Source organism: Bidens hawaiensis, unplaced genomic scaffold (assembly GCF_021521415.1).
Source record: "Bidens hawaiensis isolate Kalapana, Puna unplaced genomic scaffold, B.hawaiensis_p1.1 tig00013567_1, whole genome shotgun sequence".
Lineage (NCBI taxonomy): Eukaryota > Viridiplantae > Streptophyta > Magnoliopsida > Asterales > Asteraceae > Bidens > Bidens hawaiensis.
In genome coordinates this window covers 244,618-260,859 of record NW_027492151.1, presented here as the reverse complement: position 1 = coordinate 260,859, position 16,242 = coordinate 244,618, and the positions used below count along the sequence as shown (strand labels likewise).

Sequence of the window (16,242 nt, the reverse complement as noted above, 5' to 3'; positions counted from 1 at the left end):
CAATTTTCATATCCATACAGTTGATTGCAAAACATAACCAATTCATTAAGCATTCCCATAATTAAAGTTCCCAAAATTCAAATTCTAAACAATGCATAAATCAATTCAAAGAGGTTAACATCAACACCCTTAGCACACAAGAATCAAACCAACAAAACGAGCGCTAAACCTACTAGCATTGCAACACTTTTCGCTTATAACGAACCATAACTTTCCCTTTGACACCAACCACCATAGCATTCCAATCCGTCTCGGGAAAGGGGTGAAATCAATTCCAACTCAAAGTTCCTCAACAAATGGCTCCAAATTGCCTTAATTTGAAGATAAGCAAATGGCTCACCTAAACAGCCATGTCTTCCACCACCAAACGAAATGTACGAAAATGCCCCTGCAGTCTTGTCTTCCTCTCTACCGGGCCCAAATCTATCCGGGTCATACGTGTCCGGATCTTTGAACACATGTGGCAGCCGGTTGGCGAATGCAGGTGACGTGGCAACAATGTGTCCCTTTGGGATGTCGTAATCCTTACCTTCCTTTGTAGTCACGGTGAAATCACAGTGCGAGCTGCGTAACAACATGATTAGCGGCGGGTGAAGCCTCAATGCTTCTTTAATACATCTGTATAAAACATTCATTTCTGATAAAATATCATGATCCACCTTGTCACCATGGTTTTTCAATATGTCCTTTTGCTCATCGATCACGGCCACCATGTACTTCGGGTTGCAGAGGAGGTAGGCCCCGGTCCACGTAGAGGTTATAGAGCTGGTGTGTTGACCGGCAAACAGGGCCGCAATGAGAAGTCCAGTGACCTCAGATTCGGTGGTGGGACGGCCATTTTTGTACTTAGAATCGATAAAGCATTGCAACATGTCGTTTTCAGTTTTACCGCTTTGCTTACGGGAATTTATGATGCTGGCAAAAATGTCAGCTAGTTTCTTGCGGGCTTGGTCACGGCGACGGTGGGCGGGGATCGGAAGGTATGGGAATATGACACTGATGGGCTGCATGCCATTGTCAAGATCATGGAACAAAGCTGACACATCATCAAACAGCTTGTTGCGAACTTCTTCACCGAGTAGACATCTACTTGCTGTAAGAATGATTAATCTTTCTAGTTCATATTTTAGGTCCACTTCACCACTGTCACCCCATTTGGAGAAGTATTCCTGCACATTTCATATCATAATATAATGAAACTAATGATCATAAAGATCCTGCCATTTGATAAAAGGCCTACTATACAAACACCATCCTTATTGGTGTATAGAAGTGTGCATAAAACCGAATAAACAAAACCAAAATGACCAAACCGAAACAAAAGGTGACACAATGACAGTTGGGTTTTATGTTTTCATAAAAACCGAACTTTCGGTTCAGTTTTGGCTTTGCTTGTAACAATGCAACTAAAACCGAAAAATCTGAACCGAACCAAACCGAAGTTGCAGATTTTCATTTTTAACATAGAATTTGAAGTTATTTATCACAATTTAATATACATTGTAACCCATATATTTTATTCCAAATGTATAATTAACACAATGACAGTTGGGTTTTATGTTTTCATAAAAACCGAACTTTCGGTTCAGTTTTGGCTTTGCTTGTAACAATGCAACTAAAACCGAAAAATCTGAACCGAACCAAACCGAAGTTGCAGATTTTCATTTTAACATAGAATTTGAAGTTATTTATCACAATTTAATATACATTGTAACCCATATATTTTATTCCAAATGTATAATAATAAAATAATTATTAAATAACAAACAAATCTAAGCCCAAATTCATTCATTTTCACCAACTTTATTTTTGGCCTACGCTTTCTAGCCTAAATGACAAAACCCAAAAAACCAAAACCGAACTGAACCGACCCATGCACACCCCTAATACCAGGGGCTTACCCGGGCCCCCTTCTTTTTTGCGCAGTGGTGCAAGTTGACCTGTTTTCTCGCCTGACAATTTTTTTACATCGTGTAAATTTACCCGTTTTCGACTTAAAATTTGAGCCCGCCCCTGCATTTATGAATTTTTTAATGCATTTTGAGCCCCCCCCCCCAACCCCCCAAACTTCTTTTAAAATTCATAAAGTTAATAAGTACTCCTAACAAAAAGTCCTTTTTCACTTAAATAAGCAATCCCAAACACACCCTTTTTTAAAAAACTCAAAAACCAAACTGAACTGACCCACACACACCCCTAATATCATACACCAATACACCAGTGTCAGTGTGCATGTCACATCTTAATAACCGTACAATGTTACACAAGCTGTATGATGTCACAATGTCACATCTTAATATTGTACAACTGAAATAACCACTTTGCAAAAAAATAAAAAAACCCAAAAATAAATTTAATTAAAAATTTTACCTGCGCCTCAAACACCATCTGATCCACATACCCTTTAAGCTTATTAACCCTAAGCGCCTCCGTAAAAAACCTAAACTGCTCCTGCCTCACCGAATAATCCACATCAAACACCACACCCGGCCCAAACGTCGGCACATTAAACTGGTACACCTCCTGCTGGCTCAGATCCGACTCCGACGCCTTAAAGAAATGGGCCGACACTTCCGGCCCAATCAAGAACGTGATGTTCTTGTTCAACAGGTTGAGTGTGAACACACTGCCGAGTTTCGGGTACTCTTGTTTCAGCATTACAATCGGACCCTTTAAGAACCGGACGAGTCCGCCGATGACCGGGAAGGTGGTGACGAGGGGTGGCAGGCGTTTATGGGATCTGGGGATTAGGAAGGTGGCGATGAATTTGGCGGCGGCGATGGTGGCGATGAGGAGGGTGACGACGTTCAGGAGGTTTGGATCTGAGTCCATGGTGGCGGACGGAGAGAGTGATGTGGGTGTGTTTAGTGTTGGAGTGTGAGTGTGAGTGTGATGGTGTAGTTTTATATATAGGAATAGTTACCAGACCCGTTTAATGGTATTCTCGGGATTTGTTGCTATCGGTTATTTAAAGTTATGTTTTTAAAGTTCGAGCTCGACTAGTTAGTAGATTTTCAAGCTCGAACTTGCCTTGTGTAATATTTTGTTAATTATGAATATGTATATTTAGAATTATTTTTATATATTTTTTCAATTATAGGTTTATGCATAAAATAATATCTTATTTAGTTATTTTTATTTTTTTTCTCATAACATCATATATATATGCTAATTAATAATTATTAAATAATTAATTTAAAAAATTATATAAATATTCTCAGGATCCGTTCCATCAAGTTGTTTAAAACTCTATTTTTAAAGGTCCAGCTCGGCTCGCGAGTAGATCTTTAAACTCGAGTTTGACTCGTATACTATTTATTAATTATGTTTATAATTATTTTTTTATATTTTTTTCAATTATAATTTTATGTATAAAAATAATATATTATTTAATTATTATTTATTTATTTTTTCATAACATCATATATATGCTACTTAATAATTATTGAATATTTATTTTAAAAAATTATATAAATGACATGTTCGCAAAAGCAACTCGATAAGTGACACTCAGGCTCGTGCTTGTTTATTAAACGAGCTTATTTTTATGATCGAGTTTGGGCTCGGGCTCGATTAAGCTCGGCTCATCAAGGTTTTTAACGAGCCGATCTCGCGATCACGAGAAGCTCATCTCATTTGCACCCCTAACGTAAATAGCTGGGTTTGATTGGTTCGGGTCTCGTGGGTTTTATCCTGTTTATGTAAAAAAATGATCAGACCTGTGAGACCCGACCCAAGCTAGACCCGTTTAGTGACGTTATTGAGACATGGAAACCAAACCTGCTGTAGATAGCCGGGTCTGATCAGGATCGAGTCTTACCTGGTTAATGTTTTTCCCCTAGTTTTATAAAAGGTTAATTTCTATGGGCTAAAGATGGGAACAGGTGAAAGGTGGATTTAGATTTGTTAATCACATGTTATTGGGATGCATACATGTGATTCCAGCTTGTTTTCTTTTGGATTTTAGCTTCACCCTTTGTGTGGTGCTCTAAATACAAGCTTCACTCTTTGTGGCTTTGTGTGGTGCTATAAATTTAAGTACAAGTGTACCCTATGTTTATCTACTATAAATACAAGTGATTATATTTTAATGTTTTGTTGAATACAGATCAAACAATGATCACAAGTTGAAAACAGTTAAACAAACTTGGATCATAAAATATGTTAAAAAAAAATCTTATAAATCTCTCATGACTTGCTATTAGGGGTGCAAATGAGACGAGCAGAGCCAAAAAAAAAAAATAGGCTCGAGCTCGGCTCGTTTAGCTTACACAGAGCTCGATCTCGAGCTCGGCTAGTTTCAAGCTCTATTTGCAAAGCTCGAGCTCGACTCGTGAGTAGATTTTCAAGCTCGAGCTCGGCTCGTTTACTATATATCAACTATTTTTTATATAATTATAATTATTTTTATATATTTTTTTCTATTATAATTTATCTATCAAATAATATATATTATTTAGTTATTTTTATTTATTTTTTCATAACATTATATATATTAATTAATAATTATTAAATATATATTTTAAAAAATTATATAAATGACAAAGCTCGTTTAGGCTCGTGAGCCGGCTCGAGCTCGATAGGTGAAGCTCGGGCTCGGGCTTGTTTATTAAATGAGCTTATTTTTAGGCTTGAGCTCGAGCTCGGGCTCGATTAAGCTCGGCTCGATCGAGCTGATCTCGAGTAGCTCGGCTCATTTGCATCCCTACTTACTATGCTAGAGAAAGTCTAAAGTAGTTGATGATTTTAGTGTTATCGAAACACTTATTTAATCAGGACTTATGAGATTGACTGGTATTGATGAGAATTTTACTCCACTAAAAGAAATAATATATGTTTTTCTTTTTAAACTGACGATATGTATAAAGAAAAAATCGCAAACTGAAAGCTAAACTAAAGAGAAACATATAACACCAACAACCCCATAGGAATTTTCCCAAACCAAATCAACAAGAAGCATATGACATTATTGGCTAAGATCTGATTTCATCTGTTAACACCAGTGTAGAGAATTTTACATTGTTAAACAACCATTGATTCCTAGCTTTCCAAATAAACCTTAGTTAATGAAATACTACTGGAAGTTTGCTTCGAATTTGTATAACTGATAAAAAGAAATTTGCATGAAAACCGGTCATCAGTTGTAACTGATTATCAGTGATAATCATCAATAGGACAATAGCATGTTACTACTGATGAAGTTTGTCCATATAATGAAGGTCTTTGGTCTAAGTTCAGTACATGTTTTCAGAACAAAACTTACATATTCGCTCTTTTTCTCTACCGAGTTGAACTTTCAATAACTACCATCAAAATATTTTGATCTGAAGGCGACTGGTACGCGACTCAAAAGGATATCTAGTTCTATTCAATTTCTATAAAACCTACAGGTGACAGCATAGTCTACACTTTTGTACTACTGCATCACTCATCTGCATAGCAACAGCAACATCATAACACTTTTAACCCAAACAAATAATAACACATCAAAGAGAAAAGGGACACATTCTATTAATCATCGCACGTAACATGAACAGATGTTGAAAATATAGATACCGTAAGATTAGGCAAACATTGTTCTCAGCACAACCTATAATAACTTGATTTTCATTATTGACTGTAACCACTTTTACTTTATAACCGAATGACTATGGACTCTCACAAAACTCCATCACCTGAAAAACAACCCAAAAAACGCAAAAATATTAAAAATAAGGCAACAGAAAAACTGAAAACCGAGATTATGTTACCAGCAGTACCTTGCCACACATTGGACATGTGTCGCTTCTTTCCATCCATTCATATATACAACCAAGGTGAAAATGATGAGAGCATTGTGTTACTATTTTAGGATTCTCCAAAGTATACTCTGCAATTATCATAACTTTGTTATACAAACAATTTACCATTTAACAAACAGTGTAGAACTTTAGATGAATATTATATTAAAGAATTTACCATCAAGACATGTAGGGCAGACATCTTCATTATCTGAAGATTGCTCATACAGCAACCCTTCTGAGGTTTTGACTTTCAAAGACTTCTCTAAAGATTCTAAGTTACCACTTTTAGTTTCTTCATCAGAAGAATCAATACCAGATTTTCGCTTTGCAAACTCCATACCAGATTGCGAATCTTCTTGAAAATGAGTCATTATTTTCTCACGTCTAGAAACCAGGCCACGTGATAAATGTGTGAATCTATGGTCAGAATCATAAGGGATGGATCTTGTAGGCGAATGAATTTCATCATTTAAAGATGTTGGTAGTGGAAAACCAACACCCGAAGATGAAGCAGTTCCTTGAGTAGGTGATGATATGGGTAGTCCTTCAATCCTCTGAAATAATGCGCCATACTGTATATTGTACAATAGCCAAATTAAGAATCATTAGCTACACAACAAGTGAGTTAATTACATAAAAATGATAACTTTCTACCCTATATAAAACAAGCGTTTTTGAAAGTTTGTACCTTGATCGAAGAGAGATTGGGGTGTACATGAGCCGAACTATGCATCAAGGCTCGAGCTCGGCATGTTTGACTTACGAGAGCTCGAGCTCAGCTCGCTTCAAACTCTTTTTTCCTAAACCTCAAGCTCAGCTCGTGTGCCGTTTTTCAAGCTCGGCTCATTTATTATTTATTAAATACTTATATACATTTTTAATTATTTTTGTACACTAAGAAAAAAAACCTTAACGAGCCTAAGCTCGGCTTGAGCTCGTGTGTATTACCTTAAGCGACCCAAAGCTCGGCTCAAGCTAGGCATTGCAGTGTGAAACGAATGCATAGAAGCCCCAAAAGGTTAAAACTTAAAAATACACTAACTTAAAACTTAAGAATGCACTAGGCTCATTAAGGCTCGACAAGCCTAAACGATTTTCACATACAAGGCTTGAGCTCGGGCTCGATAACTAAACAAGCTTTATTTGAGGCTCGGGCTCAATTAATTCCGAGTTGTATATCATTCCGGTCTCAATTAGCTTGCGAGTGACTCGGCTCGTTTGCACCCCCCAAGAGAGATAAATCGATAATAAGGTGTTATTCTATAAACTTGATAAAAACTTCACCTTTTATCCCCATCAAGAACTATGATAACTTAAAGCTTGTGAAAATTACGCTTACCCCGGAAAACAATTGGTGGAAGAAGAATCTTAAGCAGATGCAGTGTCTATATAAAGCATTAGTTGGAAACTCTTCAAAATCATCATCACATTGACAGCAGCAAATAGCATTCATCTTTTAATTATGAATCACACTATCAAATACTAAACACTAAATCCTCTTTGTGCAATCAGGTAATTAGAAACTGTAATTAAACACCAAATACAACACAATTATAAATATCATAAATTCATCAACCAATAAACTAAGACTGGGAGTGAGCAATAACTGAAGCATTAACCAAAACCAAACCGAAATTAACCAAATTAACCGAAAATCCGTTCAGTTTTATTTATTTATTTTTTTTGTACCCTATGCAGTCAATCTCGGTGGTATATCGGTGGTATCTCGGTTATCGGTCCTCATGTGAAATATTGGTCAAAATATCAGTACCAATAATATCGGCGATATTGACCGATATATCACCGATATTCCCGATATCAGCATTTTAAGTCTTAATTTTCAACTTTTAATGTTTAATGTTGGCGTTTCGAGTATTAATCAGTTCCTACTTGCTACAATTGTTAGTGTTGCAAAAGGTTAATTTGTTAATAGGAGGAGAACATACTGAGTTGTTAGTATTAAACTGCTATATATATATATATAAATTATGCATGATACTAAAATTACCGATATCCCACGGATATCTCACCACGATAACCGATATCTCAAATATCGGTCCTCGGCCGATATCCGATACTTTTCCGCATTAACTGCTTAGTTTGTACCCTTGGTTAAGCGAAACAAAGCATTCATATTATCATATACTTCTAACTTTTACACCTCCATGTCATGTATTTCATGTTTTATACCTACATTTCATGTATTTATATCATTTCATGTAACTCTAAGCAAAAAATTTAGCTCAGGTTTGGTTTTGGTTATTAACCGAAACTAACCGAACCAAACCGACAAACTAACAGTATAAACCGAAAACCGACTGGTTAAAACTCGATTAACCGATGACTTTGGTTTAGACTAATAACCTAACCGAGCAGTGCACAGCCCTAATTCTAATTAAGACAACTATAAGCATCTATTTAAAGCCAATTTCATCATATGATCATAAAACAACATGTTTAATTCGATTTACCCTAAATGCAATATAATAATAATAACAATAATAATAATAATAATACGTAAATGATGGTTGAAAAGAGACGGTTCAACTAACAATTAAAATTACGAAAACTAAAACGACGACGTTAGAGTTTGAGTAAAGTTACCGGATCGGCGACGGCGTATGTTAGAATTGGATATTGAATGTGTGTTATAGTTAGTTAAATAATAAAGAGCGGAAGATTCTGGAGATGAATGAATGGGTCATGTCATGTTATTGTAAATGCAATCAAGCTTATTATTATTACTGTTCTAGTTGTAATGCCGATGGGTTTTGTTGGTGAAAACTAGGAAAAGACTCTTTTGCCCTTGCTATTTAAATAAATAAATAAAATAATATTTACTTTTGATTAAATATTAATTATTATGAGAACATTTTTTTAAGATACTAATATGTTGAATAATGTGTATGTATTAAGTATGTGTAGGTTAATGATAAGCGTAAGGTGGACGTGTTATTGTAATGGGTTAGGCTTATCGTTGTAATGGGAGAATGTGTTGATATAATTTCAAAACTTACCAAAGAATTATACTTGAATTATGAAAATTATTACGATGGTAAGGTAACTTGGACATGAGATTTTGAGCACTAGTATGGTAATAGGCAACATTATAATCAGGTTTTAGAGACAGATTTCTTGATTATAATAAACAAGTTTGGGTGTTAGCCACTTACCATGCTTACCAATTCATAACTTGATTCATTTATAATATAAGGAACGTAATCTGTGCAGGGCATACATTTAACAGGATCTAAGTCTCTCTAGCGAGATATCAAGTAATTACATGAGCTAAACTAGATACACGACTAAAGATTTGTGTGCATATGAGATGTTCCTGTTACTTAGAGCTAAAATAATACGAGAAGCGCGGAAAAAGGAAAAAATTTACAGTCCTTTACTTAATCATAACTTAGTTATCTACAAACCTAACCTTAGTGGCTTGATAGTTGATACAACCATTATATGAGAGTTTTACTTATGTGTGTGAAACTAAGAAAGTAATTATAACTCATTATAAAGCCTTCTTCACTCTCAAAATTCAAAACAAAAATCCTATGATTACACTTTAACAAACTTGCAGAACAAAGAGAGAAAACACCACTTTACTTGCCTGAATCCGAAAAACATTAATTGTACAAATGTTCCTTAACCTTTTCTTTTATATCCTAACCTCTAGATATACTTCAATCCTGACATATATTGCTGTCTGGATATTAGATACTGAGCCAAGGAATATATAATCCCCAACAACCCTAATATCCTTACCTTCACTACATCACTGATTAATGACGGAGGCAAATTAAGCGGTATTGTAAGCAACGGGGCAGAATCGTTCCTCTTTTTGTAACTCCACACAAACTGATTAAACAAGATATGGCTCGGAAATGTTAAGATCAATAACGCCAAATTTTTAACCGCAAAAAACCAATTGGGCCCACCAATTTGCATCCCCCAACCGACATTCCCTTGCCAAACCTCTTCCCATATGCTGTAAAGCGAAGTCAAAACTAAATAACCGGATATCACAATTGTAACGGGAAAATATCTCTGTTTGTCACCAAAACCCGCTACAAAATCTGAATCTTGATTAAGCAGCAAAAGTATAGGCGCCAAAAAGAATATTGCACGGTTTGACCCACCTGTGAGATTAACGTTCAAAATAAGACATATTGCAAAACACATAATGGTCGCCACGTTACCGACAGCTGGCATCCACGCGCCCTCTGCAGCCATCCGTTTGATTGTGAAAGCGGGTACAGTAGACACGCGACGTTGCTGCAAGAACCTTGTCTTGGGTGGGAAGGTAGAACTAGAATTGCTGGTCTGACCAGATTGACTATGTCTAATACCGCCACCGCCCTTCTCACTGACTTTTTCCCGCATGAGTGATGCCAGTTCAAACTTAATCTCGAGTGCTATCAGCATAAAGATTGCAGCATACAACCCTAAAAGAGACGTCCGTGCACCCTTGACCGCCAGCAAGGCAGTTAGCTTACTGTCTTCTTCATCCAAATCACCAACCCCACTTTCAGCTAAGATGGTCTTAACCCGGACCTGACCCTCTAACAAATATGTGACTGGAAATAGAGCGACAAGTAAAGCAAACACCCATGGTAGAAACTTTGTGCTAGAAGCAGATGGTAGGTGTGTAAAGACCACAAATACAGAACTGCAAACCATGGTTGTGACTATAAGGATGTGTAAAACGGTTGCTTGAAAGAAATATTCTGCTGATATGTAAACACCGAGAGCAATTCCCATTGCGATTGAGAAAATTGTTCTTAATTCAACTATGTATTTGATGGGAATAATGGAGGTGACTGCTGCAAGTGAGAGAAGGATTGCTGAAAGCAGCAGCCATGATGGCCATGTAGGCTTTGATGTGATGAAACCATATATTGAGATGTCATCTGATGATTGGCGGGCAGCTTTGATAAGTTCAGAATGGTATGTCCATGAAGATGGAACTGGCGGTTGCATAGCTATAAAAAGGATTCCCGTTGCTATAATTAGTACCAAGCTTCTTTTTGCAGACTGTATATAAAAAACAATTAATGAAAAGTCAGCATAAGAGTTAAGAACATTAAACAGCTTTGAAAAAGCATTTAAAGAAAGACTAATTCCAAATATCTCTTTCAAAATTTCTTAAATGACTGATTACCTTTTGGAAATACTAAAAATATCAAATTTCTTACAATAAACTGTTCTGCTGAATAAGTATACAAAACAGCGTTATTACTGTTAATATTTTCAGCGTGTAATGTTATTTCCATTTATTTAGTGAAACATGATATCATATTTATGACTAACTGTTAAATTTTAGTGTTTTAGAATGATAAATATGAGAGTATGAAACTTAAAAGGACATCAGGACATATATGAAATATTGAGCTTTAAAGAGATATACAAATGCCCCTTAGAAAAGAGGCCAAGAACAGAAAGTCGGGTGGTTATTTCTACCAATTTATTTATGAATGGGTTGTAAACTTCTAACGGGTCAAGTATGTTACTTTTATTGCTTACAGCCTCGTAAAATTGTTTTATTCAAAAAATAGCTATCATTGTAATAAAATAGTTGTAAACTGATTCTAACAAATGGACAAAATGGTAAAAAAAACAGTTTGTGGGTCAACCCAACCCCGTTATTACTTCATATTGCCACCTAGATATGTGAAAGAATAGGAAAATTTTATTTACCATGACATGGGAAAAGTGAAGAACAACAATGGGAACGCAAGCCAATCCTGTTAACAGTATACAAAATCCCAAAAGTAACCCGCCAGATGGTGATCTACCATTCCACCATTGCAAAGCTTCGAAGATTGTTTCACGACAAAACCAGACAGACAAAGCAAAAATCGCAGCATGTGAATATCCTTGCCATGGTTTCATCTTTGAGGCTGTTCTTGATCGATCCCTGCAAATTATAATAAGTTTAAGGAATGTAAACTGATTAAATGACATGTAAAATTATGGAGAATAAGGTGGAGCAAATACTTGTATAGAAGCAATGGTGGAGAAACAGCCAATAAAAGAATGGCGGATGTCCACAAAGCAGCTTTTGATGTCATAAACAACAAGATCAGCTTTGATGAATACAAGCAAGTTAGCACCCAAACGGCTTTTGGTCCAATTCGGTGGTCAACAGAAAGCCTTCTCACAAGAGCCAATCCCAAAAAAGTTGTTAGAACAACCATGTAGCTTGGGTACATGACCTCATCATCAAAGCTATAGTAATAAATGCCAGAATACGTATAAAAACGATTCTCTATGTAGCATAGAAGTAAGGCATGACCAATCAAACCAACTTCTGTTAAATAATGCAGCTTTTGTGGAAGAAGAGCTAAACCGGGAACAGCCATTGCTAATATGACATCAGCAACTATAAGTTTACAGAAGGATTTTAATGACATGCCTGCCAACCAAATATTGAGATCCCAGAAGTTATGCACTACAAACCATGTAACCATTAAGCTTCCAAGCCCAACAAATGCAAAATATGATGAGAGGTTTTTCTTTGTGAAAAAACGAGCCAAATAAAATCCAGCTATTGCAGGGACAGGAGTGAACTGCAACAGGGTGAATGAAAACCAATATTAAAATAATACCTTTTTAAACTAAAAAAATTTCTCAAGCACTATCAAATTTGGGTTTCATTTTCAAACAGTGACCACATAACTATTTAAACAAATGGCTTATTAATGAACTGTATCTGACACTCTAACAGGATCTACGAGTATGTGTAAACTACCTGATTCAACATAAATAACATATATATGTATGCGTGTATATACTACATGTAGTCTCAAAGTGAACCAAACAACCAATAAAAATAATAAGTTCTTACACAGTTCATATTATGTAAAAGAAATATTGCAAGTAGCAGACGGTTAGAATAAAGAATTACACACATCATTTATATAGTCAAATGAAATAAGTCCAATCTAAAAAAAATACGCAATCTATGATAAGAAAACGGGGAATAAGCTACACTGCCTCATACTCATTTCTGCACACACACACACACACACACTTTTGGAAGATACAGAGTCTAAAACAACCAAAATATAACCCAGGTCAAGTTGTATTGCAATCGTCAAATCTGTAAATCCATACTTTATGTAACAAATAATATCCAAAACTTAAAAAGTTTTAAAATAAAAGTTTCTAAAGTGGTTTCCCATACAAGGATTGTTAAGGCTTAAGGCTTGATGAGCCTATTTCAAACAGTTGCAGAACAAAATTAGGTTTTCAGTGTGCATTATGGTCTTCCTTTCCTTCCACCAACTTCCTTATTCTTTCTGCAGTTAATAATGGGTGTTTTAAATTTCGATGTATCAAATTAAAGGTATGAGATTTGATGGCATATCAATTGTAAATTTGTAATATGTAGGTACTGAAGTTTTGCCTAGCTTTTTAACTAGAAAATTTTGATGACATATCAATTGTAATCTGTAGGTACTGAAGTTATGTCTAGTTTTTTTAACCAGAAAAAACAAATTGTAGGTGATCAAACAAGATTCTTGACCCCCCCCCTCAAGTTACAACTATTGTACACTCTTTTCATGTTTGATATTGATAGATTGCCATCCACACGAGACTTCTATTCAAATCTAATCAGGCCATAAATGAAATTAAATAGATCATAAGCGGAGAACACAAAACAACCATAAAAGAGGTTAAACCCTCTTTAGACACACAACTAATATTCATCCACACACACTCATGTCAACTTTTAGACAAGGAATTGAGCCATCTATCTTTAATAGTTAGTATAAACATTTTACCATGCGAACGATTTTCAGTGTTAAAAAGTAAAAATGTGAACTTTATAACTGGTAGTGAAATAGATAAAAAAAATATACTTGGTTACTTATTTACATCAACAAAGTTTTAACTGAAAAATAAAATGTTTAAGATTGGACACTCCATACTCCTTTGAGGTTTGAAGTTAATACATTTTGTTTGGTGGGTAGAATTGACAATTCACGATCAATATTATAATAAACTATTAAAATAAAACACTGTATTATGACATGTTTCGTGCAACCATCTACACTAAGTATGGGCTTGATAGAACTAAACAAATTGAAAAGAATACATCAACCCTAGAAAAAGGGATCTCCAACAATTTAAAAGAATCATTTACTACTTCTAAAAAGTCTACAATCTTTAAACTTCTACACAAAAACTAAGCTTCATGAACTAATAGCAACACTTAACTTCGCAAAATCCATGCAGGTCCTTCATTGTAGAGCATTTGCTAAAATAAAATAGCAAGCATCACCACTAATTCCTAGATTGGTGAAAATTACACATGTATTTATATTTTTTGAGATAATGGAACTATCTCCACTAGAAGGCATCACATGGAATATAGCCGTTTATAAACAAGAAAAGGTAGTAGCAATGACTAAGCCATGCAAGAGCAACAAAATAAAATAACTTGAATAACCATGAACTACTAGACCAAAATCCGTCTCGTGTCACTGATATTATGTCTAGCAAACTGCCCGTTGCAATCAGATAATATTACTTTACCGCTGTTAATCTTATAAAAAACCTGACAATTGAGTGCCAGTTGCTATCAGATAATATTACTTTGCCGCTGTTAATCTTATGAAAAACCCGACAATTGAGTAGCATTTTTATATAACAAATTATTGTACCACGGTTTCCTAGGTAACCTATTTTAAGTTGCACACTTGCACTAGGGAAAAACATTAACATTCAGAAAGCTAATTGAAGAAAACTGGTTGGGCTATTGCTAGTTAGGCTTAGATTTGTCCCTTGGCCGTAAATTAAGAAGGGTAGAAAAAAAAGTTGTTTAGATGTTTAGTTCACTTAGCAACTTAAATAGCAAACAGGTTTCAGTCCCCTTTATTCCATCAGGCTTAAATTCATTAATCCCACTCCATCACTAATCAACATGGTTGAACACTTATGACTTACTAGCTAATTAGAAGAAAATTGGAAAGACTAGTGGCTCAAGTATTCAATTAAACAATACACATTATTGGGAGAGAAAGAAAGATCGCAACGCAATTACATTATTTTTCATAATCTAGTTGATGAACAATGCGGTTGATGGCAGAGCTATGTGACCAAAAGAAATATAACCCCAGAGACTAAAAAACTTTCATTGGTTAAAAAAGACATACCACCACAGGAAATCCCACGACAATTGCTCCGGCAGCGCTCACAAAGACAGCCAAACCAGTAAAAGCCAGTGAACTAGAAGCATCAGTGATCATACCCATTTCATATGCCGCAGCACCAGCAGCCCCTCCTAACATTGTGGCTGTGACCAAAACATAATTTAACGGCCACGGAACCTGAATGTACCGAGCAAACGAATGGAACACAATTCTGACCTCCAAGCAAATAACAACCATAACCAAAGCAACCGCACCATTCACAACTCGAATACTCCTCAACTGATGCTCATTCTTAGTAACCCACCAAAGCGCCCCACGGGTCGACGCGTACAATTGAAACAAAAACGGAACGAAAAAGAGCAAAAACATGTCACAAACTGTCGAAGGCGACGAAAAGATAATCGAAGAGTGCGATGCAACATGAAACATCAGCGGAAAGAACAGCAAATTCATAGTATGCAAACAGCTCTCGAGCTGCCCAAGTATTAAATTATCATCCGGAACCTCTCCCCCATGGTAACTAACCTCCTGCTTCATTTTAAACGACGAAACCCTTGGAACAGAATACAACCAGTAAAAAACACAATTAAACAACATATGATAATAAGCCGCATTCACCATCCCAACCGCCGAAACCGTCGCCCAAGTAAACAACACCGAAGCAATAAACGGAGTACACGCAAACAAAATCCGTTCAAGCGCAAGCACGATAACCGGATACTCGATCTGAATCCACTTAAACTGTAACGACGCCCACACACCTATCAAAAAGTTACCTAAACCACACACACAACAACCTAGTAGCCCTAGAGTAACCGAATTAAACGCGGTGAACAAATTCGAACTAAACACAAACGCCACCTGTGCGAAAATCAACGAAAACCATACGGCGAAGAACGAACCGGATTTAAAGCTCAACGAGTCGAGAATGTAAGCGATCATAAGCCCTAGGGTTAGCACGGCAACTACCGGAGTGCCGCCGAGGTCTAGAAGGAAGGCGGCGGACGGCACCAGTGCGATTGCAATACGGCCGTTGTGAAGGAATGTTGACGGAGAGAACCTAGGGTTTTTAAGCGTGCCGTTGGTGTAACCAGGGCTAGGGTTTCGGTGGTTGAATGAGGTGGTTGGGAAGTTAGGGGTGCTGATGGAGGGAGATATGTAAGGGCGGTAGGAACGAGGTTGGAGCTCCGGCGGAAGCATGGTGGCCGGTGAGGGTAATTTGGGAAATGGGATCTGAGTGTGGGTTTGTGACGAGAGCGAAAAGAGTGGTGGGTTTGATTTGATCTGAGAGGGTTGAGTGA

The 16,242-nt window shown here is 36.3% G+C and overlaps 2 protein-coding genes and 1 pseudogene across 3 annotated transcripts; all 3 read right to left on the bottom strand.

Moving 5' to 3' along the window:
* Positions 1–41: 41 nt before the first annotated feature.
* Positions 42–2,847, bottom strand: LOC143544465 (obtusifoliol 14-alpha demethylase-like; annotated as a pseudogene). Its single transcript, XR_013137256.1, has 2 exons — positions 2,371–2,847; positions 42–1,169 (listed from the first exon to the last, which is right to left on the bottom strand). The product of XR_013137256.1 is annotated as an obtusifoliol 14-alpha demethylase-like (transcript).
* Positions 2,848–5,616: 2,769 nt separating this feature from the next.
* LOC143544455 (E3 ubiquitin-protein ligase At3g02290-like) lies at positions 5,617–7,382 on the bottom strand. Its single transcript, XM_077036562.1, has 4 exons — positions 7,123–7,382; positions 5,959–6,355; positions 5,760–5,869; positions 5,617–5,675 (listed from the first exon to the last, which is right to left on the bottom strand). The coding sequence occupies exons 1-4, from the start codon at positions 7,234–7,236 to the stop codon at positions 5,649–5,651; spliced, it is 648 nt and encodes a 215-aa protein (XP_076892677.1). The 5' UTR covers positions 7,237–7,382; the 3' UTR covers positions 5,617–5,648.
* A 1,895-nt stretch (positions 7,383–9,277) lies between these two features.
* On the bottom strand, positions 9,278–16,242 carry LOC143544463 (uncharacterized). The gene is made up of 4 exons (XM_077036569.1): positions 14,945–16,242; positions 11,781–12,352; positions 11,481–11,700; positions 9,278–10,817 (listed from the first exon to the last, which is right to left on the bottom strand). The coding sequence occupies exons 1-4, from the start codon at positions 16,139–16,141 to the stop codon at positions 9,456–9,458; spliced, it is 3,351 nt and encodes a 1,116-aa protein (XP_076892684.1). The 5' UTR covers positions 16,142–16,242; the 3' UTR covers positions 9,278–9,455.

Coding starts and splice junctions, on each gene's coding strand:
- LOC143544455 (XM_077036562.1), bottom strand. CDS start 7,236: ATGAATGCTATTTGCTGCTGTCAATGTGATGATGATTTTGAAGAGTTT. Junction 6,356..7,122: donor TCCACCAATTGTTTTCCGGG/GTAAGCGTAATT, acceptor TACAATATACAG/TATGGCGCATTATTTCAGAG. Junction 5,676..5,759: donor CATGTCCAATGTGTGGCAAG/GTACTGCTGGTA, acceptor GTTGTTTTTCAG/GTGATGGAGTTTTGTGAGAG.
- LOC143544463 (XM_077036569.1), bottom strand. CDS start 16,141: ATGCTTCCGCCGGAGCTCCAACCTCGTTCCTACCGCCCTTACATATCT. Junction 12,353..14,944: donor TCGTGGGATTTCCTGTGGTG/GTATGTCTTTTT, acceptor ACCCTGTTGCAG/TTCACTCCTGTCCCTGCAAT. Junction 11,701..11,780: donor CCACCATTGCTTCTATACAA/GTATTTGCTCCA, acceptor TATAATTTGCAG/GGATCGATCAAGAACAGCCT.